Source organism: Pristis pectinata, chromosome 14, assembly GCF_009764475.1.
Source record: "Pristis pectinata isolate sPriPec2 chromosome 14, sPriPec2.1.pri, whole genome shotgun sequence".
Taxonomy (NCBI): domain Eukaryota; kingdom Metazoa; phylum Chordata; class Chondrichthyes; order Rhinopristiformes; family Pristidae; genus Pristis; species Pristis pectinata.
Window position 1 is genome coordinate 675,982 of NC_067418.1, and position 25,629 is coordinate 701,610.

A 25,629-nucleotide genomic window follows, 5' to 3' on the forward strand; every position below is an offset into this window, starting at 1 on the left:
GTAAAGCAGCAAATTCCTGGAATCTGCTGCAGGTTGTGATGGCTCATTGACCTGTTCGGGCTGATTCATTGTCTCCATTAGTCCCCAAGTGGGACAAATTCCTGCCCTTCACCACTTGGAGTCACAGAAACAGGCCACCACATCCATGCCGACTGATGCCGATCTATGCCAGTCCTGTTCATCTGCATTGGAACTGTGACCTTCTCTGCCTCACCTATTCAAGTGTCTATCTAAATGACTCAAATGTAGTGATTGTATCTGATTCCCTTCCCAACATTTCAGGAGCGTTACAGAGTCACACAAGAAACAACTTCAGTCATCTGTACAAAATGAACTCCGATTTATTGCTTCAGTTCTGGCCGGTTTCTGGTCAGCAGCAGGGGTACAAAATCTTTCGAAAGAAGTTCCTGAATTCCTCATTGAAGATGGTGTAGATGATGGGATTGAGTGCACTGTTCACGTACCCGAGCCACGTCACCGTGCTGATCAGTTGCGGTGGGATGTTGCAGGTCTCACAGCTCGCTCTCGTTATGTGAACCACAAAAAATGGAGTCCAACAAAAGAGAAAAGCCCCTGAAATGAAAAGGACAGTGATCATAGGGAGCCGCTGCCAATGTGCCCTTTCTCGCGCGTTGCACACACAGGATGTGGCTTCATCAGCACAAAGGTTTGCTGGGTGCAGATGTCAGGACTGTCCACGGGTCTGAGGAAGCCTCTCACTGTCCCCCCATTTCTGCATCAAGGACCCTGTTCCCACTGATGACCCCAGCAGCCACCAGGTTGGTTCTGTACACAGACCGATCCTACTGAGCCCAGTGCTTGGTGGGTCCCCTCCCCCCCACCCCGTGATCTGTAATCCCAAACTCTCAGGGCAGGGAGAAGTTCAGGGGGAACACAAACTTCAGCCATTTAGACAAAAACAAAATGTCAAAGATTTTCGTATTTAACCAATTAACCACCAAGAACAGAAAAAACCCAGAAAGCTGGAAGAGCTCAGCTTGACTGGTTCGGACGTGGTATTTTGTTCCAGATTGCAGCATCTGCAGTTCTCTTTATCTTCAGTTAGTACCAGCATCTGGATGTGACCACATGGGGAATGAGTCCGGCTGAGACTTAGCTGACAGAGTCATAGAACGCTACAGCACAGCACAGGCCCTTCGGCCCATGATGTTGTGCCGACATTTTATCCTGCTCTAAGGTCTATCTAACCCTTCCCTCCCACACAGCCTCCATTTCTCTATCATTCATGTGTCTATCTAAGTCTCTTAAATGCCCCTAATGTATCTGCCCCCGCAACCCCGTTCCATGCACCCACCACTCTCTGTGTAAAATACTTAACCCCTGACATCTCCCTTATACCTTCCTCCAGTCACCTTAAAATTATGTCCCCTCTTGTTAGCCATTGTCGCCCTGGGAAAAAGTCTCTGACTATCCACTCGATCTATGCCTCTTATCATCTTGTACACCTCTATCAAGTCCCTGCTCATCTTCCTTTGCTCCAAAGAGAAAAGCCCTCACTCACTCGACCTATCCTCATAAGACATGCTCTCCAATCCAGGCAGCATCCTGGTAAATCTCCTCTGCACCCTCTCCAAAGCTTCAGCCCATCTAGTCCATGCCGACCTGATCTTCTGCCCAGTCCCACCTAACTGCACCTGGACCATATCCCCTCAAACCCCTCCCATCCATGCGCCTATCCAAACCTCTCTTAAATGTTACAACTGAACCCACATCCACCACTTCCGCTGGCAGCTCGTTCCACACTCGCACCTCCCTCTGAGTGAAGAAGTTCCCCCTCAGATTCCCCTTAAATATTTCACCTTTCACCCTAAACCTATGACCTCTAGTTCTAGTCTCACCCAACCGGAGGGGAAAAAGCCTGCATGCATTCACCCTATCTCTACACCTCATAATTTTGTATACTTCTCCTGCACTCCAGGGAATAAAGTCCGAACCTGTTCAAACTACCCCTGTAAACTCAGGTCCTCAAGTCCCGGCAACATCCCTTAAAACTTTATTTATACAGCAAAGTAACAGGCCCTTCCAGCCCAACAAGCCTGCGCTGCCCAGTTACGCCCATTTTAAACTACTAACCTGTACATCTTTGGAACGTGGGAGGAAACCGGAGCACCCGAAGGAAACCCATGCAGACACGGGGAGAACGTACATACTCTTTGCAGACAGCTGGCGCTGTAATAGTGTTGCGCTAACCCCTACACCACGTGCCTCCTTAAATTTTCCCTGCACTCTTTCAAGCTTATTGATATCTTTCCTGTAGGTAGGTGACCAGAACTGCACACAATGCTCCAAATTTGGCCTCACCAATGTCTTGTCCAACTTCAACATAACATCCCAACTCCTGTACTCAATGCCCTGATTTGTGAAGGCTAGTGTGCCAAAAGCTCTCTTTACAACCCTATCTACGCCATTTTCAAGGAACTATGGATCTGTATTCCCAGGTCGCTCTGTTCTACCGCACACCTCAGAGCCCTGCCATTCACTGTGTAAGTCTTACCCTGGTTTGTTCTCCCAAAGTGCATCACCTCACACTTGTCTGCATTAAATTCCACCTGCTATTTTCAGCCCCTTTCCCAGCTGGTCCAGATCACGCTGCAAGCTTTGATAGCCTTCCTCGCTGTCCACTACACCCCCAATCTTGGTGTCATCTGCAAATTTGCTGATCCAGTTTACCACATTATCATCTAAATCATTAATATAGATGCTAAGCAACAACGGACCCAGCACCGATCCCTGCGGCACACCACTAGTCACAGGCCTCCAGTCAGAGAGACAACCATTTGGTATTGGTTTATTATTGTCACTTGTACCGAGGTACAGGGAAAAACTTGTCTTGCATACCGATCGTACAGGTCAATTCATTACACAGTGCAGTTACATTGAGTTAGTACAGAGTGCATTGATGTAGTACAGGTAAAAACAATAACAGTACAGAGTAAAGTGCAGTGCAATAAGGTGCAAGGTCACAACAAGGTAGATCGTGAGGTCATAGTCCATCCATTGACTACTTCATCCTGAATGCCAAGCAACTTAACCTTCTGGAGCAACCTCCCATGTGGGACTTTGTCAAAGGCCTGGCTAAAGTCCACGTAGACAACGTCCACCACCTTTCCCTCATCAACCTTCTTGGTAACCTCCTCGAAAACTCTATAAGATTGATTAGACGTGACCTACCATGCACAAAGCCATGTTGACTATCCCTAATAAGCCCTGTCTATCCAAATACTTATCTATCCTGTCCCTTAGAATTCCTTTGGGATTCTCTTTCAACTTGTCTGCCAGAGCAACCTCATGTCCTCTTTTAGCCCTCCTTACTTCTCTCTTAAGTGTCCTCTTGCATTTCTTATACTCCTCAAGCACCTCATTTGATCCTAACTGCCTATACCTGATATGCACCTTTTTCTTTACCAGGGCCTCAATATCTCTTGATAATCAAAGTTCTCTAAACATGTTAGCCTTGCCTTTTATCCTGACAGGAACATACAGATTCTGTACTCTCAATATTTCACTTTTGAAATCCTCCCACTTACCAAGCATGTCTTTGCCAGAAAACAATCTGTCCCAATCCATGCCTGCCAGATCCCTTCTGATGCCATAACAATTGGCTTTCCTCCAGTTTAGAATCTCAACCTGAGGACCAGACCTATCCTTCTCCATGATTATCTTGAAACTAATGGAATTATGATCACTAGATCCAAAGTGTTCCCCTACACTCACTTCTGTCACTTGCCCTGTCTCGTTCCCTAAGAGCAGATCCAGTATCACGCTCTCTCTAGTTGGGACCTCTATATATTGATTAAGGAAACTTTCCTGAACACATTTGACAAACTCCTTTTACAGTACTGGAGTCCCAGTCAATATGTGGAAAGTTAAAATCACCCACTATCACAGCTTTATATTTCTTGCAACTGTCTGCTAAGTCTCTACAAATGTGCTCCTCTAAATCCTGCTGACTATTGGAAGGTCTATAATATAATCCCATTAATGTGGTTGTCCCTTTCTTATTCCTCAGTTCCACCAATATTGCCTCAGTGGACGAGTCCTCTGGGATGTCCTCTCTGAGCACCCGTGAAGGTAGGTTGATCTTGGGCAATTAAGGATTGTCGGGATCAGGCAGGAAAGTAGAATTAAAGTCAAAGTATGAGATCAGCTCTGATCCCATTGCAGGGTGGAGCAGGCTTGAGGAACACTGTGGCCACCTTCTTTCTCTAAAAACCTTTCCCCCAACCTGACAGGCATCTCTTTCCCAACAAACGTCCAATCAAGAATGAGTCTCAATATTCCCCTATCCCACCAGTCTGTGTCTGGTTCCCATTGACCTTGGCCACACACTCAGGCCCTCTCACTCCACCAGAGATGTCTCAACAGCTCCCTCCCATCTTTTCCAAAGTGCCCAGTTTCCTCTTCCTGCCTCCACCCTCACTGTACAGAGGTGAGGGGCATAGGAGGGGTGTCAGGAGGGGCATAGACAGGTGAATGCACATTTTCCCAGGGTTGGGGAATCAAGAACTAGGGGGCATGGGTTTAAGGTGAGAGGGGAAAGATTTAAAGGGGTCCTGAGGGGCAACTTCTTCACTGAGAGGGTGGTGGGGATGTGGAACGAGCTGCCAGAGGAAGTGGGTGAGGCAGGTACATTAACAGCATTTAAAAGGTACTGGGACAGGTCCATGGATGGGAAAGGTTTAGAGGGATATGGGCCCAACGCTGGCACATGGGACTGGCTCAGGTGGGTATCAGTCAGTATGGACCAGTTGGGCCGAAGGGCCTGTTTCCGTGCTGTCTGACTCTGTAACTCATGCCTGCCTTGTGTCCCTTCACATCACATCTTCAGCATTTGGTTCACACTCCACACGCAGCCTTAAAGCAGAACATAAGTTGTCCTCTGACAAACTCCCTCACCCTCCCCCCTCTCCACAGTAACAGCTCCCCAGATCCACCATCTTCACACCCCTCCATTGCACTGCTCCCTTTTCCCAGTAACCTGCGCCTCCCAACACCTTTCCCGGGTCCCTCTGTTGCTTCACCCTTGGCTTCAGCCATCGTTGCCGACCTTGGCTTGACCCTGCCTAACCTCTCGGCTCCCAGCTCCCCCTCTGCTCTGTGCCCCACTACCTGCTCAGGTGGCTTGCTCTCAAATCTGTCCCGGAGTTTGGCCCTTTTGGCAAATTTGGCAAATCTCACCTCAGTACAGAGCTGTGGAAATGCAAGTGATTGTTCAGACTCATCCCCTTACTCATTTCTGAGTGCCTTCCTGTGTCAAATGTTCAGGCGCTCTGCAAATGCCGCCTCGTTCGCACTGAAATGTTTTAATGTCAACCCAAGAGGAACAGGTAGACTCACGGGAACATTCGCGCATCGGGCCCACCCATTGCCTCTTGCCCCTCAGCCCTGGTAGGCACCACATCTCAGACCACAACTGCATCTGCTGGGGAAAATAATTCTCCTCCTCTCAGCCGGGTTACTAATCTTTGGGGAATGTCAGATTCATGCTCAGGCTGTGATTTGTATTCCCCACCATCCTGGTGCAGGTCCACAGCTGTAAGCCCAGCTCTCCAGCTGTGCTCCTTCTGTATGTTTGTCCTTACACCATCAGATCGGCCTCACTCAGGAAGGTAAATGGCCAAGTGCCTGTGTCCGGGCTGCCCCCTCTGGCCATTCATTCCTCACTGGTGAAACAGAATAGGGTGACCACCACCCCAGTCAAACAGAAAAAGTCCAGTGTGGGTCACACACAACAGCTCAGTGCGGGTCACACAGTCCAGCGCGGGTCACGCACGACGGCCCAGCGTGGGTCACGCACAACGGCCCAGCGCGGGTCACACAGTCCAGTGCGGGTCACGCACGACGGCCCAGCGCGGGTCACACAGCCCAGTGTGGGTCACGTATGACAGCTCAGTGTGGGTCACGACAACTCAGCGCGGGTCACATGGTCCGGTGTGGGTCACGCACGACGACCCAGCACGAGTCACACACGACGGCTCAGTGTGGGTCACACAGCCCAGTGTGGGTCACGCATGACAGCTCAGTGTGAGTCACACACGACAGCTCAGCGCGGGTCACACAGTCCAGTACGGGTCACGCACGACGGCCCAGCGCGGGTCACACAGCCCAGTGTGGGTCACACACGACGGCACAGTGTGGGTCACACAGCCCAGTGTGGGTCACACATGACAGCCCAGCATGGGTCACACATGACAGCCCAGCACGAGTCACACAGCCCAGTGCGGGTCACACACAACGGCCAGAAGACATAAGGGGCCATTGAATAATGTTACACTAACCCTTGACCATAACTCCAGTGTTCCTCCCAGATCCCAGATCCTTCTGTGCCCAAAAGACCAATGGTCTCAGTCCCAAACGTCCTCAGTGACTGAGTACACACAATCCTCTCGCCATTCCCTCTCGTTAACCCATTTCCCCTTCCCCACCCACCTCCATTACTTCTCTCTGACTGTGTTCCCTATGTCCATCACTGTCCCTCCCGCCCCCATACAGAGGCTTCCCTCAGATCACAATTCTCAGACACTGCCAGTGTGACACATCAGCCCTCTACCAAGATGGTGCAGGAATCTGGTGACTCATTGCGAGCTGCTCTCTGCAATCCACTCATTACTTCTATTATGATCATTCTACTCTTTTAAACCTAAATTCTCTGTCTACACTTTATTCTGAATTCTGTACTGTTTTACCCTGTAATACTCACTGCACTGTGTAATGAATTGACCTGTACGATCGGTGTGCAAGACAAGTTTTTCACTGTACCTCGGTACAAGTGACAATAATAAACCAATACCAATTTGCCAACAAGCCGAGTGTGTACACACTGCCCCTTTAATCTGCCAACAAGCCGAGCGTGTACACACTGCCCCTTTAATCTGCCAACAAGCCGAGCGTGTACACACTGCCCCTTTAATCTGCCAACAAGCCGAGCGTGTACACACTGCCCCTTTAATCTGCCAACAAGCCGAGCGTGTACACACTGCCCCTTTAATCTGCCAACAAGCCGAGCGTGTACACACTGCCCCTTTAATCTGCCAACAAGCCGAGCGTGTACACACTGCCCCTTTAATCTGCCAACAAGCCGAGCGTGTACACACTGCCCCTTTAATCTGCCAACAAGCCGAGCGTGTACACACTGCCCCTTTAATCTGCCAACAAGCCGAGCGTGTACACACTGCCCCTTTAATCTGCCAACAAGCCGAGCGTGTACACACTGCCCCTTTAATCTGCCAACAAGCCGAGCGTGTACACACTGCCCCTTTAATCTGCCAACAAGCCGAGCGTGTACACACTGCCCCACACACTTTGCAAGGCCCACTTACAAGTGACTGCTGGGACCCGCCCCACCCCCAACCCCCCATTGGGTCCCTTCACCAAAACCCTCACCGTTTGTCGGACACGGTTTCACTTTTGACATGATGTGCTGCCTGTTGTTTATGGTCCTGTGGCCTTTGACCCTGAACCAGGACTGGAGGTGGTCAAGGACCCCGCGACCTTTACCCCCGAGGGATTGGACAGGCCAGGCGTGTTTTCCCTGGAGCGGTGGAGGTGAGGGGTGAGCTGGTATAACATTATGAGGCACAGAGGGGGAGGGGCAGCAAGGTGTGAGGAAGGAGATTTAAAGGGGATGGGAGGGCAGGTATTTTACATCTGGAACTCACTGCTGGGCGAGGGGGTGGAATCACACAGTCACTACATTTCAGAGACATCCAGACACTTAAATGGCAAGGCACAGAAGGACTGGTGGAGGTGGACAACAAGGTCGGCATGGACATAGTGGGCCGAAGGGCCTGTGCTGTAAGATTCCACGACCCTCTGACCCACAGACTTGGGCAATTTACAGCAACCGATTAACCTCCAAATGCACATATCTCTGGGGTGCGGGAGGGAACTGGAGCACCCGGGGGAAACCCGCATGGCCACAGGGAGAACGTGCAAACTCCACACAGACAGTGGAACGGTGAGGCAGTGACACCAACTGTCACACGATTGTTACTCTGACAACTCCCCAGACCAGGACCTCGGCCACCAAGCCGGACGAGGGTAGCAGGAGCAGGGAACACTGCGCCGTCCCAAATCCATGGTTCCGACATTGTCTCTGGGTTCTACTGTGCATCACTGACCCCCTCTCTGCTCTGTTGTCAGGGCAGGCTTCACCCTTTCTCTTCCTGAGGAAGGTTGTTGGTCTCTGCAGACCGTTCTCAGTCTCAGAGACCAAGATGATTCATTGTGTGGCTCACAACTCCCCACCTTCACAGAGGACTCGGTATTTAAAGAAGGTTAGCTGGGATTTGATTTTAATTGTGTGTTACAGTATTACAGGATAAAGGTGGCTGTGTCCTCACAGAATAAATCCAGAATAATGTGGGCTATTCTCCAGCACCATGTTCATTAACTGCTCTATATTGTGGTTGCTAGTGTCACCACTGCTTTCCCTGAATGGTGGGTTTAAACATTCTGCAGAGTAACACAGGGACATGGACACACATTTAGTTTATCTGCCACATTCAATGACCAGCAGTTCAGGTGATAAAGCTGTTTAATAGCATTAGCCCAGCTTAGGCTAACACTGCCTGGTACCTTGAGAAGGATTGCCTCGTGTGACAGAGCACGATGTGGTCCACTCAACCCTCCTCCAGGAAATCACTGATCACCTCCCTCCGACATCTGAACCCGGCGGGGCGGGTGGGGGGGTGGGCTTCTCTCATTCTGCAGACCCGAACCTCAGCCCCTGACCTCAACTCACCCACCCCAGACATCCTGCTGCCTGTCCTGTCAGCCCCCAGCCCCGGCGAGACCAAGCCCAATATGTAGGACCAGGTCAGTGGGACCAATGTCTGGGAGAGATGACAGCACACAGGACTGAAGAGCAAAAGCAGTGTCCAGGTCAACTCTGAGCACAGACCTGTTGCAGTACAAAGAGCTCTGGAATCCACCCCGTCGGCCCAGACTGGACTTGCTCGGTTCCCCGCGTCCTGTATCGCAACATCCTGCCTGCCCCTGTCCCTGCCCTCCCTCTCCCTCTCCCTGGCTTGTACTGGCTCCCAGATCCAGGAGCACCTCACTCTCCCAACACTTATCCATGTTCAGGTCCCTGTAACCCAGCTGGATCATCAGCGTTCTAGGGTCTCCTCACATCTCCAGTCCCAGCTCAACATCACCCCCGACTCCTCACCTGCCATCTGTGGCCATGGATTCAGGTGATGAGACCATGTGCTCTCGAAGCACCTCCTCTGCACCTCTCCAGCTTTCTCTCTCTCATCCCCAGAACCTCAGTCATTGTCCAGTGTCCCGAGGTCCCGGACATGACACGGGATCTGCTCAGGATGCAGGCAATATCTTGGAATGACTGGCATGGAACAAATGTCAGGTGTGGCTGTCTGAAGCCGTGCAGCTTGGCACGGACATGGGAGCCACAGGGACACCCCACCCGGACACAGGATCGAGGCCCACTGGGACAGGAACGGACACTGGTGCCCAGGGTGCAGCAGCTGAAGGAGGTCACAGAGCAACACAGCACGGATACAGGCCCTTGGGCCCAACCAGTCCATGCCGACCACGGTGATCACCCAGCTAGTTCCAACTTCCTGGTTCGGCCCATATCCCTCCAAGCCCCACCCCTCCATGATCCTGTTGTACCTGCCTTAGCTCGTTCCACACACTCACCACCCTCTGCGTGAAAAAGTTGCCCCTCAGGTCCCTTTTAAATCTTTCCCCCCTCACCCTAAACCTGTGCCCCCTACCCTGGGGAAAAGGCTGTTACCGTCCACCTTATCCATGCCTCTCATAATTTTAAACACTTCTATAAGGTCACCCCTCATTCTCCTACGCTCCAAGGAATAAAGACCCAGCCTGTCCAACCTCTCCCTGTGACTCAGGCCCTCGAGTCCTGGCAACATCCTCGTAAATCTTCTCTGCACTCTTTCCAGTTTAACCACGTCTTTCCTATAACAGGGGGACCAAACCATACACAGTGCTCCAAGTGCGGCCTCACCAACGACTTGTACAATTGCAACATAATGTCCCAATTCGCTGACTGATGAAGGCCAGCGTGTTAAATGCCACCTTCACCACCCTGTCTACCTGTGACGCCGCTATCAACGAACTATGCACTTGTGCTCCTGGGTCCCTCTGTTCCATTACTGCCCAGTGCCCGACCGTTCACAGTACAAGTCCTGGGGGAGAATGTGGGGAGAACAGAGTGGGATTAGGTGGAGGGGTGTGAGTCAAACAGCCCAGAAACAGGCCTTTCAGCCCAGGGTTGTAGCTATCCACATTCATCCCATTTATTGATTGTCCACTGGTGTCCCTGTATTCAGGGACTTGTCTTGATGTTGTGAGAGTCTCTGCCTCCCCCACTTCCTCAGGCAGTGTGTTCCAGACTCCCGCCATCCTCTCCAGCACCATCTTGTAGTGTGGTGACCAGACCTGCACGCAGTGCTGCAGCTGTGGTCTGACCAGTGTTCTGTAACGTTGCAGCAGAACATCCAGCTGTTGGTTTCTGTGCCATGGCCAATGAAGGCAAGCGCCCTGTGTGGCCTCCGCACCGTCCCTTTCAGGGATCTGCAGACTTGTACCCTGAGGTCCCTCTGTTCAACACGCCCGGGAGCCTCGCCTTTTACTCTGTACGTCCCACCCTTCGCCTCAGCCGTCAGGATCAAATTCCATCAGCCATTGTTGCTCACAGCTTTCCAGCTGACGTACACCACACCATAGCTTGAGATCCCCCTCCTCGTTCTCCACACCACCAGTGTCTGTCACCTGTAAATGACTTGTACATTCACCTCCAAGTCGTTACCATAGACAGGCAGTCCCCGGGTTACGACGGGGTTCTGCTCCTGACAACAGTTTGTAAAAACATGGAGTGGGTGGCAGCCGTAACCTCGGTGGTCACCACTCAACAACAACAACTTGCATTTTCCCAGCCCCTTCAACATCCCTAGCAGCTTCTCTGGAGTGTGAAAGGGAACCTGTAGCAGGGCAGAGGACAAAAACCTGGATCGAAGAGGGAAGGGAGAGATGGAGGGGAGGGAAGGGTTGGGGAGGGAGTTCCAGACCTCAGCTCCCTGGCTCTGAAAACATGGCCGCAATGGGGCAGAGGTGATCACCGGTCCTGGGGGAGGTAGGCATCCCAGAGGGGGAGGTAGGCATCCCAGAGGAAGAAGGGGGCTCCTGGGGAAGGGCCTGGAAGTACATCAGCTGTGGGAAGCAAGTCTGGGAGCAGAGCGATGGGCTGGCAAAGGAGCGGGCATTGATGGGCAGTGGTGGTGGGTTTGCCTTCTGATTGGATAATTGAGTAGCTCTGTGCAACGTTTGACTCTGCTGGTCCTGGGCAGGGCCAAAGGACACCAGGACTGGGAGGGAACCAGGGAGTTGGCCGCTGGTCAGATCGGCCAGAGACTCACCCACAACAATCGGCAAGACTTTCATGGCTTTGTGCTCCCTGCCGTTGATCTTGGCCTGTTTCCTGCCACCGGGGCGTGTCTGGACGTACTTCAGCTGTGCTGAACTCAGGGTGTGCAGCGATCGCTCGGGATGTTCCGATAGATCACAGGCCGGGTCCGGGAAGGGCTGCAACTCCTCCCGTGGGCTCTGGGGCTCCGAGGGGCTCCCGTTAATCTTCCTGAAGCCGTGCATGTTCCGCCGGAGTCGGTGGCTTCGGGCTTGCTCCCAGCGCTTGAGGCCCCGCAACATTCCACAGTACAGGAGCAGCATCACGGGGCAGGGCAGGACAAAGGAGCACACCGACGACCAGATGATATATCTGCTGCCTTCCAGCCGGCACACACTCGCGTCTCGATCCGGGACGTGGTTCAGGCCAAAAGCGATCGGAGAGGCTACGGCAAAGGCCAGGATCCAGGTCATGGAGATCAGGGCCACCTGCCGCGTGTCGATGTGTTTCCTGCTGTAGTTCAAGGGGACCGACACAGCAATAAACCTGGGGGGACAAGAGCAGTGAGTCGTGAGTACCAACCAGTCCTGAGCACAGACTCAACCCCGACATCACTGCAACCTGTCGGCAGCTCCGGCCGCAGTGGCAATGAACATCTCCCTGGGGGGGACAGTCTGCTGTCATTGGGAGTGCCTGGCCACTCAGGGGAAGGTACTTCCCCAGGGTTGGGTCACCGACAGACACTCACAGGTGGAGGATCAGGGGCCACGGTGTGCTCACCATCACGGCCCCTCTCAGCCCACACTTGGCTTCCTCTGGCCTGGACATTCCAAAACCAACTCCCTGTATCCGGAGATTCCAGTTCACCTCACACTCCCAGCCGGAGTACCGGTTGGTGGTGGTGTGGTTAGTGTAGAAGGTTGCTTTAGGTTACAACAGGACATTGATAGGATGCAGAGTTGGGCTGAGAAGAGGCAGATGGAGTTCAACCCGGATGTGTGAAGTGATACACTTTGGAAGATCGAATCTGAAGGCAGAATACAAGGTTAATGGCAGGACTGTTAGAGTGTGGAGGAACAGAGGGATCTTGGGGTCTACGTCCATAGATCCCTCAAGGTTGCTGCGCAGGTCGATAGGGTTGTTAAGAAGGCGTATGGTGTGTTGGCCTTCATTAGTCGGGGTATTGAGTTCAAGAGCCGCGAGGTAATGTTGCAGCTCCATAAAACTCTGGTTAGACCACACTTGGAGAATTGTGTTCAGTTCTGGTCACCACATTATAGGAAGGATGTGGAAGCTTTAGAGAGGGTGCAGAGGAGCTTTACCAGAATGCTGCCTGGATTGGAGAGCATGTCTTATGAGGATAGGTTGAGTGAGCTGGGGCCTTTCTCTTTGGAGAGAAGGAGGATGAGAGATGACTTGATAGAGGTGTACAAGATGCTAAGAGGCATAGATCGAGTGGACAGTCAGAGACTTTTTCCCAGGGCGACAATGGCTAACACGAGGGGACATAATTTTAAGGTGATTGGAGGAAGGTATAAGGGGGATGTCAGGGGTAAGTTTTTTACACAGAGAGTGGTGGGTGTGTGAAACGCACTGCCGGCAGAGGTTGTGGGGGCAGATACATCAGGGACATTTAAGAGACTCTTAGATAGACACATGAATGATAGAAAAATGGGGGCTATGTGGGAGGGAAGGGTTAGATAGATCTTAGAGCAGGATAAAATGTCAGCACAACATTGTGGCTGCACGGCCTGTATTGTGCTGTAATTATCTATGTCCATAACCGTGACCTGCATCTCCCTGTTGCTAGTCACTTCAACTCCCCCTCCCACACTATCACTGATACGTCAGTCCTCGGCCTCCTCCACTGCCAGGGAGAAGTCGAAATGCAAACCGGAGGAACATCATTTTCCATCTTGGGACCTTGCAGCCTGATGGCATGAACATTGAATTCTCCCACTTTAAGGAAACCAAACCCCTACCCAGCCACTCCCCCCCACCCACCTTGCCTCTTTTCCTTTCTTCCCTTTCCTAGCCTCTCTCATTTTTCTCCTCACCTATTTCTTCCTTTTTACCTCCCCTCCCCCCATGGGGCACCTGCCTCCTTACCTGTGACCCATCCCCTGGTGGATCTGCTCTCCCCTCCTCCCCCGCACCTGCCCATCACTGTCTCTCACCTGCATCTACCTATCCCCACCCTGTGCCCACCCCACCTCCCCTCTTTTGTCCACCTATCACTGCTCTGTTTCTCCCCCCTATATATTGGGCTTCCCCTTTTCCTGTATATGGGCCAAATGCAGGCAAATGGGACAGGCTTAGATGGGAATCTTGGTCGGCATGGAGCATGATAGAACAGTACAGCACAGGAACAGGCCCTTCGGCCCACAATGTTGTACCAAACTAATTAAATTAGCAACTAAATTCCTAACTCAGCTCATCCCTTCTGCCTACATGTGGCCCACATCCCTCCATTCTCCGCACATCCATGTGCCTGTCTAAGAGAAACGCCCCTATCGTACCTGCCTCCACCACCACCCCTGGCAGCACATTCCAGGCACCCACCACTCTCTGTGTAAAAACCTGCCCCGCACCTCCTTTGAACTGTCCCCCTCTCACCTTAAATGCATGTCACTGGTAACAGATATTTCAACTCTGGGAAAAAATTACCGACTGTCCACTCTATCTGTGCCTCTCATGGTCTTATAAACCTCTATCGGGTCTCCCCTCAGCCTCTGCCGCTCCAGAGAAAACAACCCAAGTTTGTCCAACCTCTCCTCATAGCACATGCCCTCTAATCCAGGCAGCATCCTGGTGAACCTCTTCTGCACCCTCTCCAAACCCTCCACATCCTTCCTATAATGGGGCAACCAGAACTGAATGCAATACTTCAGATGTGGCCTAACCAGAGTTTTATAAAGCTGCAGCATAACTTCCTGACTCTTGAACTCAGTGCCTCGACTAATGAAGGCAAGCCTGCCACATGCCTTCTTTACCGCCCTATCATGATGCATTCATTTTCAGGGAGCTATGAACTTGGACCAAGATCCCTCTGCTCATCAACACTGTTAAGGGTCCTGCCATTAACAGTGTACTGTCTCTTTACATTTGATCTCCCAAGGTGCAACACCACATTTGGCCAGGTTAAACTCCATCTGCCATTTCTCTGCCCATATCTACAACTGATCTGCATCCCACTGTCTTCTACACTATCCACAGCACCACCAATCTTCGTATCATCTGCAAACTTACTAACCCACCCATGTACATTTTCATCCAGGTCATTTATATACATCACAAACAGTAGAGGTCCCAGTACGGATCCATGAGGAACACCACTAGTCACAGACCCCCAGCCAGAATAAGTCCCATTGACCACTACCCTCTGTCTTCTACAGACAAGCCAGTTCTGAATCCAAACGGCCAATTCACCGTGGATCCCATGCATCTTAATCTTCTAGATGAGCCTCCCATGAGGGACCTTGTCAAAAGCCTTACTAAAATCCATGTAGACAACATCCACAGCTCTACCTTCATCAATCACCCTTGTCACCTCATCAAAAAACTCAATCAAGTTGGTAAGATACAACTTGCCTGCACAAAGCCATGTTAACTGTCCCTAATTAGGCCATGGTTTTCCAAATGCTCATAAATCCTTTCCCTAAGAATCCTCTCCAGTAACTTCCCCACCACTGACGTGAGACTCACCGGTCTATAGTTTCCAGGATTATCCCTGTTTCCCTTCTTGAATAATGGAACAACATTAGCTACTCGCCACTTCTCCGGGATCTCACCTGTGGCGAGAGAGGACATGGAGATATTCGTCAAGACTGCTGTTGGGCCAAAGAGCCTGTTTCCGTGCTGCACGACTCCATGACTGTGATACCTCACTCCCCTGATGCCTCACTCCCCTGGCGCCTCACTCCCCTGGCGCCTCACTCCCCTGATGCCAACACTCCCCCGATGCCAACACTCACCTGTCCACACTGATGGCACACAGGTTGAAAATGGAGGCTGTGCACAGCATGACATCCATGGTCATGAGGTAGTCACAGAGACCAGGCCCCAGGGTCCAAACTCCACCCTGGAACTGAAAACAAATCCTCGCTCAGTGCATCTCACGGACACAACCAGCCGTCCCTCTCTTCCGACTCCAAGGATAGGGACTGTTGGCCGGCACCGCAAACCTCATTTCAGACGTAGTCGTGACTTCCCATCTCTGCACAGCATGGGCCATGGGAACAGGTCGGGAGCTTAACCCGGGCAGTGTGCCGACGGCTGCCCATTGGATCAACAGTGTGGTCAGTCACCGGTAACTCCAGCTGTTCCAACATACAGTCCGAGACTATCACTGGTTCAGATCACCCACCAGGGCCCTGTTCTAGATCATCCACCAGAGCCTTGTTCTAGATCACCCACCAGGCCCCTGTTCTAGATCACCAACATTGGCACCTGGTCCAGTTCAGCACCAGTGCCCTGTTCTAGATCACACGTGTCCCCTGCTCTAGATCACCCACATCGACCCTTGTTCTGGATCCCCACCAGTGGTTGAGGTGGGAGGGGTGGTGAGGTGGGGATGGGGGTGAGGGGGGTGGTGGAGGTGGGAGGGGTGAGGGTGGTGAGGTAGAGGTGGGGGGAGGGTGGGGGTGGAGGAGATGGGGGTGGTGGAGGTGGGGGTGAGGGTGAGGGGTGGGGTTGGTGAGGGTGAGGGGGTGGTGGAGGTGATGGGGCAGGGGTGATGTGGAGGTGGGGGTAAGGGGGTTGGAGGTGAGGGTGAGGGGGGTGTGAGGAGGTGGGGGTGAGGGTTGGGGTGGTGGTAGGGGTAAGGGGTGGTGGAGGTGGGAGGGGTGTGAGGAGGTGAGGGTGAGGGTGGGGGTGAGGGTGGGGGTGAGGGTGAGGCTGGGAGGGGTGGGGGTGAGGGTGGTGGTGGGAAGGGTGAGGGTGATGGGGGTGAGGGTGAGGCTGGAGGTGGGAGGGGTGGGGGTGAGGGTGGTGGGGGTGAGGGTGGGGGTGGAGGACATGGGGGGGGTGGGGTGAGGGTGGTGGGGGTGAGGGTGGGGGTGGGAGGGGAGGGGTGGGGGTGAGGGTGGTGGGGGTGAGGGTGGGGATGGTGAGGGTGAGGCTGGAGGTGAGGGTGGTGGGGGTGAGGGTGGGGTTGAGGGTGGGGATGGACGTGGGGGGGGGTGGGGGTGAGGGTGGTGGGGGTGAGGGTGGGGGTGGGAGGGGAGGGGTGGGGGTGAGGGTGGTGGGGGTGAGGGTGGGGGTGGGAGGGGAGGGGTGGGGGTGAGGGTGGTGGGGTTGAGGGTGGGGATGGAGGACGTGGGGGGGGTGAGGGTGAGGGTGGTGGGGGGTGGGGGGGGGGGGTGCGTTGAGGCACCGACTCACCTCCTGGAAGACGTAGAGCGGGAGGACGAGGAGGGCGAGCAGCAGGTCGGACACCGCCAGGCTGGCGATGAACACGTTGGTGGCGGTTCGGAGCGGCCGCTCGGTGCAGACGCTCAGACAGACCAGCAGGTTCCCGGCGATGATCAGCAGGATGAGGAGCGTCCCGAGAACCAGCGCCGGGACGTGGTGTCCCGGGAGCGGCGGCTCCAGCACCGCCCCGCCGCTCACGTTGTTCATGGTCCCAAACCCCGGGAACAACTCCGGGATCCCGGGAACACGCCCAGAGTCCCGGGGATCAACCTCCAGATCCCGGATCACTCCCAGATTCCCAGGATCGCTCCGGGACACAAGGATCACTCCCAGATTCCCAGGATCGCTCCGGGGCGCCGGGATCACTCCCAGGTTCTTGGAAACGGTTCCGGGAGACCAGAAATTCTCTCGGATGCACGGGGAATAACTGCGGAAAGTTTGGGAACGGCGCCGGGATTGCAGGATCCCTCCTTGTCGCCCGGGATCAACCCCTCGGGGCTTCGCCGCCTCTTGCGCCGGTCGGCACCCCGCGGCCCGACTCCGTCCGCTCTCCGCCGCCGCCGGACGGCTCTGAGCTGCCGGGCGCCGCGCCGGCGGATCCGTTCACCCTCACTGTGGGATCTTGCTGTGCCTCGCTCCCGTGCGGTCACTGTCCCGGCTCCGTCATTGGTCAGGAGGTCCCGACGGCCGGCGTCCGCCCACCTATCCCGGGCGGGACCGGTGACTCCCTCAGGGAAAGGGCTGGGACTGCGGCAGCCCGGACACTGACCGGACTCCGGACACTTTGACCAGCAGGCCGGTGGGGATGTTGCGACCTCCGTTTGCGGGCTCCGAGGGGTGGTAAAAGTCCCGCAGAATCAGGAGGGTAAAAATCTCGTACCCCGGGGGTAAATTCCCAAAATGTGAGGTCAATTCCTAGTGGGGGTAAAATCCCACAACATGGCTCTACAAAACTCTTGTTAGACCACACTTGGAGTACTGTGTCCAGTTCTGGTCGCCTCATCATAGGAAGGATGTGGAGGCGTTGGAAAGGGTGCAGAGGAGATTTACCAGGATGCTGCCTGGTTTGGAGAGTATGGATTATGAGGAGAGACTAAGGGAGCTAGGGCTTTTCTCTTTAGAGAGAAGGAGGATGAGAGGAGACATGATAGAGGTGTACTTAAAGGCTTTGGCGAGTAGGGTTAAGGAGAATCCCAAGGCTTTTTTCTCGTACATGAAGAGCAGAAGGATGACAAGAGTAAAGGTGGGACCGATTAGAGACAAGGATGGGAAGATGTGCCTGGAAGCTGTGGAAGTGGGTGAGGTTCTCAATGGATACTTCTCTTCAGTATTCACCAAGGAGAGGAGTCTTGATGACGCTGAGGACAGTGTTGATGAGGGTAATGTTCTAGAGCATGTAGATATCAAGAGGAATGTGTTGGAGCTGTTAGAAAATATTAGGACAGATAAGTCCCCGGAGCCTGACGGAATATTCCCCAGGCTGCTTCGCAAGGTGAGGGAGGAGATTGCTGAACTGTCGGCTAGGATCTTTGAGTCCTCGTTGTCCACAGGAATGGTACCGGAGGATTGGAAGGTGGCAAATATTGTCCCCTTATTCAAAAAAGGTAGTAGGGATAGTCCAGGGAATTACAGACCAGTGAGCCTTACATCTGCGGTGGGTAAGCTGTTGGAAAGGATTCTAAGAGATAGGATCTATGAACATTTAGAGAATCATGGTCTGATCAGGGACAGCCAGCATGGCTTTATGAAGGGAAGATCATGCCTCACAAGCCTGATAGGGTTCTTTGAGGAGGTGACCAGGAAGATTGATGAGGGTAGTGCAGTAGATATGGTCTACATGGATTTTAGTAAGGCATTTGACAAGGTTCCGTATGGTAGGCTTCTTCAGAAGGTCACAGAGGCCAAGGGATCCAGGGAAGCTTGGCCACATGGATTCAGAATTGGCTTGCCTGTAGAAAGCAGAGGGTTGTGGTGGAGGGAGTGCATTCGGATTGGAGGGCTGTGACTAGTAGTGTCCCACAGGGATTAGTTCTGGGACCTCTACTTTTTGTGATATTTATTAATGACTTGGATGAGGGGTTGGAAGGGTGGGTTAGCAAGTTTGTAGATGACACAAAGATTGGTGGTGTTTTGGACAGTGTGGAGGGCTGTTGAAGCTTGCAGAGGGATATTGATAGGATGCAGAGCTGGGCTGAGAATTGGCAGATGGAGTTCAAAGAAGTGTGAGGTAGTACACTTTGGAAGGACAAACTTCAAGGCAGAGTACAAGGTTAGTGGCAGGATTCTGGGCAGTGTGGAGGAGCAGAGGGATCTGGGGGTTCATATCCACAGATCCCTGAAAGTTGTCTCACAGGTGGATAGGGTAGTTAAGAAAGCTTATGGGGTGTTAGCTTTCATAAGTCGTGGGATCGAGTTTAAGAGTCGTGAGGTAATGATGCGGCTTTACAAAACTCTGGTTAGACCACACTTGGAGTACTGTGTCCAGTTCTGGTCGCCTCATTATAGGAAGGATGTGGAAGCATTGGAGAGGGTGCAGAGGAGATTTACCAGGATGCTGCCTGGATTAGAGAGTATGGATTATGAGGAGAGACTAAAGGAGCTTGGGCTTTACTCGTTGGAGGATGAGGGGAGACATGATAGAGGTGTACAATGAGGAATAGATAGAGTGGACAGCCAGCACCTCTTTCCCAGGGCACCAATGCTCAATACAAGAGGACATGGCTTTAAGGTAATGGGTGGGAAGTTCAAAAGAGATATCAGAGGGAGGTTTTTCACCCAGAGAGTGGTTGGTGCATGGAATGCGCTGCCTGGGGTGGTGGTGGAGGCTGGTACATTGGTCAGGAGATTGTTAGATAAGCCAATGGAGGAATTTAAAATAGGGGGATATGTGGGAGGAAGGGGTTAGATAGTCTTAGGCGAGGTTTAAAGGTCAGCACAACATGGTGGGCCGAAGGGCCTGTATTATGCTGTATTGTTCTATGGTTCTATGAATGGGATTGGCTGCAGGTTGTGTGGTGGGGAAGTCAAGTGTGGTGATGGGTTCAGGGGAGACCAGTCTCTTACACTCTCTGTCCTCGCCATCTTACCCATGGCCGACTTATGTACATGCCGTATGTATGTCTGAGCGTTTGGGAGACCGGGGGGAGGGATTTGTCAGCTGCTGTGGCTGCAGCATCTTCTACTGTGTGGGGACTCAGTTCGTGACAATATCTGAAGGGTGGAGGTAAACGCCCCAGTTTAACTATACGTTGCCCTTGGCTGGGTCATGGTTTTATTTAGATAAGATCTCTTTATTAGCCACGCGTACGTCGAAACACACAGTGAAATGCATCTTTTGCGTAGAGTGTTCTGGAGGCAGCCCGCAAGTGTCGCCACGCTTCAGTGCCAACATAGCATGCCCACAACTTCCTAAACCGTATATGTTTGGAATGTGGGAGGAAACCGGAGTACCCGGAGGAAACCCACGCAGACACGGGGAGAACGTACAAACTCCTTACAGACAGTGGCTGGAATTGAACCCGGGTCACTGGCACTGTAATAGCGTTACGCTAACCACTACACTACCGTCCGTAAGTATATTTATTTAAATATGTCTGACTTGTGAACACTTCAGGTTACGGCCAGTTCTCAGGAAGGGAACCCTGACACAACCTGGGGAGGACCCGTGTGACCCAATGATGCTCCAAGTGTTGGGCTTGGCAGTGACACAGTGTGTGGGGTCAGGCTGACATCAAGCATTCTGTGATACTTGGCACTGAGCCCCAGACTGTGACTGTCACTTTAAACTCTCCGTCTGTTTGTTACTGAAACTTCAGTTGAGTCCCCACGAGGCGCCAATCAAACACTGGAGTGAATGAGAACAGAGAACAGTGAACGTAGGACAGAGCCGCACTGTTCTATGTTCTAACACACAAAGTGCTGGAGGAACTCAGCAGGTCAGGCAGCATCTGTGGAGGGAAATAAACAGTCACCAGGACCCTGACACACACTTTTTGTGTGTGTTGCTCCAGATTCCAGCATCTGCAAAATCTCTTGTGTTTCTGTTCCATCAGTTGTGGAGAGATAATTGGTTTCAAGGACAGAGCCTGAGATATAGTGAGGGAGAACCAATCATCCTCTGCTGCCTCAGCACACACAGCTGAAGGTTGTTGATCACAGGGTGTGGTGTTAATTACTTCGTGCAGCAACATGTACAGTTTGCTGACACCCTTTATATTGACGTCAAACCTCCCCACTTCCTGCCTGCTGACTAGAAGCTGCAATGGAGTCCAAAATGACTGAGCCATTGCTGGAGAATGAACTGGCTTCATTGCCCAAATCCCAGCATCGCCCTGAGGTGCCGTCAACAACAATCACTCTCGGGACAGCTGCTCTACCCGTCAGGGACCACTTTCTCTGGTCACTTTTTAACTTTGCTTACTGCAATTTCTGTTGCCTTGGTTTCCTGGCTTTGGTCTTCTCTGTTAAGGTGAGTTTGTAACTTTAAACATTAACCTGTGACCTCTGTTTCCAGTGGTTGTTCAGTGACCTGAGTTCATTAGTGTCTGTTGGAGGTGTGACTTTCTCTGCTCATGTACTGAGGTGTCATGGGCTGGGACGTGGCCCTGTAGGGGAGGTGTAGGTAGGACAATTGTTTGAGTTTGGCTCCTTTTCCCTGTTGGGAGTTGCAATGTTACAGCGGCTGCTTCCACTCGCAGAAAGTCAATCCTTGTCCTGCTCTGGCATGAAATCTTACCCTGAGCCACTTAGCTGGTTGGGTGGGTCTTGGGTCTCAGTGACAATTAATGTGTGACAATGAGTTACAGGAGAAGGAACAGGTTCTGTATTGACCCACATCTGTAGTCTGATTTCCAGAAGAGATCTGATAAGGTAGTGGATCAGATTTTGTGGGAAATAACTGCTTGTGTACAGCAGGAAACATTTGTGTTTCGAAGACTGACTTTCCTGTTCTCCAGCCAGAATCACGGAGCAACACAGCACGAATATAGGCCTTCGGCCCAACCAGTTCATGCTGACCATGGTGCCCACCAGCCAGCTCCAATTTCTTGTGTTTGGCCCAGAGGAAGCATAATTCAGTCTTCTGACTGACCCAATGTAACCAGGGGTGTGCTGCTGAGACCAGTGCTGGGGCCTCAACTTCTCCAAATTGTAGAAATGAGAGTACTGCAGCTAAATTTGCTGACAAAGGTCAGTGGGGAAGTGGGTGAGGTCCTTAATGAGTGTTTGGCATCGGTATTCACCAAGGAGAAGGACATGGCTGATGGTGAGATCAGGGAGAGGTGTTGATATTGAGGAGGATGTGTTGGGTGTCTTGAAAAACATTAAGGTGGATAGTTCCCAAGGACCTGATGGGATCTATCCCAGGATCCTGAAGGAGGCAAGGGAGGAGGTTGCTGTGGCCTTCACAGGGATCTTTGTGTCCTCTTCACTCTCAGGTGAGTTGCCAGAAGACTGGAGAACAACTCTTCAGCTTCAGAAGGGCAGTTGTGACAAACTAGAAATGGTAGGCTGGTGAGCCTTGCATCAGTGGCAGGGGAATTATTGAAGATTCTTGGCCAGGATTTGTTTGCATTTGGAGGAATGTGGACTTGTTGGGGGTAATCAGCATAGCTCTGTTAGGGGAGCTTCTGTCTCTAATTTAAAATTTTTGAGGAAATGAGGTAATGGCAGGTGGGACAGTGGTTGTTGTCTACATGGACTTTAGTGAAGGTCCCTCCTGGTCGGCTCTTCCAGAAGATGAGGTCACATGGATCCACAGTGAGTTGGTAAATTGGTTTGGTCGGATGGAGGGGTTTATTCTGACATGAGGTCTGTGACCAGTGGTGGTCTGCAATGATCAGTGGTGGGACCTCTACATTAATGATTTGGATGTAAATGTAGGTGATCTGATTAAGTTTTCAGATGAGGCAATTTTGGAGTTTTGGAAAATGAGGAAGGTTGTTAAGGATATCAGGAAAGAACAATGAATTTCAAAATATTTCACTGCAGTTGGAGAAATGGCAGATGGGCAAGTGAGATGATGCATTTTGGGAGGTCAAATGCAAGAGGAAAATGTATTTTAAATGTGGGACCCTTGGGAGCAGTGAAGTACAGGGATTGGAGTGAAAGTCCATAGCTCTGAGTGGATAGGGTGGTAAAGGTGGCTTACGGCACACTTGTCTCTATTGGTCAGGGCTTTGATTATAAGAAGTCATGTTGCAGCTGTATAAAACAGGCCACATCTGGAGTATTGCATGTAGTTTTGGCTGCCCCATTACAAGACAGATGTGGAGGCTTTGGAGAGGCTGCAGAAGAGGTTCAGCAGGATGTCGCCTGGACTATAGACCGTTATAAGGAGAGGTTGGACAAACTTGGATTGTTTTTCTTTGGAGTGTTGGAGGCTGAGGGGAGACCTGATAGAGGTTTATAAAGTTGAGGCATGGACTGAGTAGACAGCTGGTGCAGATATGGTGGGTTGCAGGATCTGTTCCAATGTTGCACTGTTCAATATTCCATAATGTGATTGCTACAACAGACACATCTGCCAATGATGTGGGTGGGAATGACTTTAGTCAGTTTGCTGGAGGCTGTTGGGTTTTCCATGATTTCCAGCTGCAGTGAGTGCTGCTGAGTTCTGGAGCCTCGTGTACTGACATTCTTTCTGTTCTATCTGCAGGCCAGAGACCAGAAAGCCTTGGGAGATATTTACAGCGCAAACCATTATGGTTCCACATCCAAAGCACTGAATCTGGCAGCCACAATTCTGTCTGTCCTCATGTTTGTGATTGTTTTTGGGCTGCTGGTTGCTGGGGTGATCAACATCCACCCTAAATGAGGACTGGGATTGTCAGTCAGTGATGACCCACCAAGCGGGTCAATGAGAAGTAGTTCTGGGCTTCCCTTCTGCATGTGTTTGGATGGTGGAATTTCTGCTCAGCTACTGACTTCAGTTCCAAATGACTTATCTACACTGTCATCTGGAGATGCTGTATGAAATGCATTGTCCTTTTACAATAAAGTGTTCAAGTTGTGTTCTGGGGTTGTCTCCAGCTGTAGGAAGCTCTGCTACATCTGTCGTCTGTACATGTCATAATGTAAACACTGTTCTCTTTGGGAAGTTGGTTCCAGTGACTTCCACTGAATCTGTTTCACTAGCTGGAACCAGCACCAGTAACTTGACCTCAGTGAGGAAAGTTCTAGAATGAAATATGTATGATTGATTGGAGAAAAGCAGCATGCACTTGTGAAAAGCAAGTACCATGTAGGTTTTCAGTGATGTGAACCATGTCCTTGAGGGGTTCAAGGACCAAGTCATTGGCTTGGAGGGGGAGATGCATCTGCTTGTGGGGTGTGAACAGTGAGGTTATCACTGGGGTAGGGTGGTGTCACCTGGGGCTGGTGATGTATCATTGCTTTTCTCAATGATGAGTGGACAAGGCAGTTTCCAGGGATGTGGAGGGAGCAGCAACAGCCTGGGGAATCTGGCTAAGGAAGGAAGTGGGTAGAGGTGGGGAGTGGGGCATGTGGTTCAGACTGGGTTGAATGGGCTCTTGCTGTGCTGTAATTGGACATGAATTTCTCCCATGAGCACTCAGACCCATCCATCACTGGCAGGTCCCAGTTGACCATCACCCTGTAGACCTACTATCTAATCTGCATCTTAAATCAAATGTCATCTTGGTTCTGTAACCAAGCTCGCTCTGCTGTAAAACCTTTGTTCTTGGTGTTCTGCCCCAATAATTCATCTGGCAAAATGGGATAAAGCTGGGAATATTGTGGGTGGAGCAGCATTTGCTTTCTGGAGCCACTGCAGTCCATGTGGAGGATGTATTCCCATCAGACTGTTTGGGAGGGAGTTGAGATCTAGACCCAGTGTTCCTGAGTCAGGATAGTGTGCAGGTTGGGGGTGTAGCTGCAGGCAGTGTTCCCCTGCCTGTCACTGGCAGAGGTGGTGGGTTTGGGTGGAGCTGTTGGTAACCTGGGTAAGGACCTGCAGTGCATTTGGACAGTGCACACTGCAGCCACTAGGCAGTGTGAGTAGATCAGTGCAGGATACTTCCACAGCAGAAGGAAGTGCCATGGTGTTTCTCCATGGATGTCTCAGAGCCAGACCCTGTTCTCTCAGAGCAGGAAACAGCACCTGCTGCTTGGGGACTTGGTCCAGGTCTGGAGATGGCACGTGGCCAAGCTCAGCCACTGGGTGAGGTTTGGTAACCAAAGGACAGTGATTGATCCCAGTGGTGATCTGACAATGTGTGGTTGCACCAGTGGGGATTGGATGGTGTGGCTGTGATGGGCCACTCAACATAATGGCCCCAGCACCAATCCCTGTGGCACACCACTGGTTTCAGAATCACCTCTCCTCCATCCTCCTCCCCTTCCTATCGCCAGCCCACTTCAGGGCCAAATTGCTTTGGATCCAACGTACTCTAACCTTCCTAACCAGGCTCCCAAATCAGGTCTTGCTCAAGTCCATGAGGATGGCATCAACTAAACTACCCTCATTGAAGATTTCCATAGAACAGTACAGCACAATACAGGCCCTTCAGCCCACAATGTTGTGCTGACTTTTAAACCTCACCTAAGACTATCTAACCCCTTCCTCTCACATATCCCTCTATTTTAAATTCCTCCATATGCTTATCTAACAATCTCTTGAACTTGACCAATGTACCTGCCTCCACCACCACCCCAGAGAGTGCATTCCATGCCCCAGCCACTCTCTGGGTGAAAAACCTTCCTTTGATATCTCCCTTGAACTTCCCACCATTACTTTAAAGCCATGCCCTCTTGTATTGAGCATTGGTGCCCTGGGAAAGAGGTGCTAG

The 25,629-nt window shown here is 51.8% G+C and overlaps 2 protein-coding genes across 2 annotated transcripts; one reads left to right on the top strand and one right to left on the bottom strand.

The window, feature by feature from the left end:
• Positions 1–340: 340 nt before the first annotated feature.
• LOC127577914 (D(4) dopamine receptor-like) lies at positions 341–17,418 on the bottom strand. Its single transcript, XM_052029579.1, has 4 exons — positions 16,793–17,418; positions 15,385–15,497; positions 11,424–11,956; positions 341–573 (listed from the first exon to the last, which is right to left on the bottom strand). Exons 1-4 carry the CDS (start codon positions 17,027–17,029, stop codon positions 371–373), a joined length of 1,086 nt encoding a protein of 361 aa, XP_051885539.1. The 5' UTR covers positions 17,030–17,418; the 3' UTR covers positions 341–370.
• A 3,640-nt stretch (positions 17,419–21,058) lies between these two features.
• Positions 21,059–23,860, top strand: LOC127577823 (dispanin subfamily A member 2b-like). Its single transcript, XM_052029407.1, has 2 exons — positions 21,059–21,290; positions 23,478–23,860. Exons 1-2 carry the CDS (start codon positions 21,084–21,086, stop codon positions 23,634–23,636), a joined length of 366 nt encoding a protein of 121 aa, XP_051885367.1. The 5' UTR covers positions 21,059–21,083; the 3' UTR covers positions 23,637–23,860.
• The last annotated feature ends 1,769 nt before the right edge of the window (positions 23,861–25,629 follow it).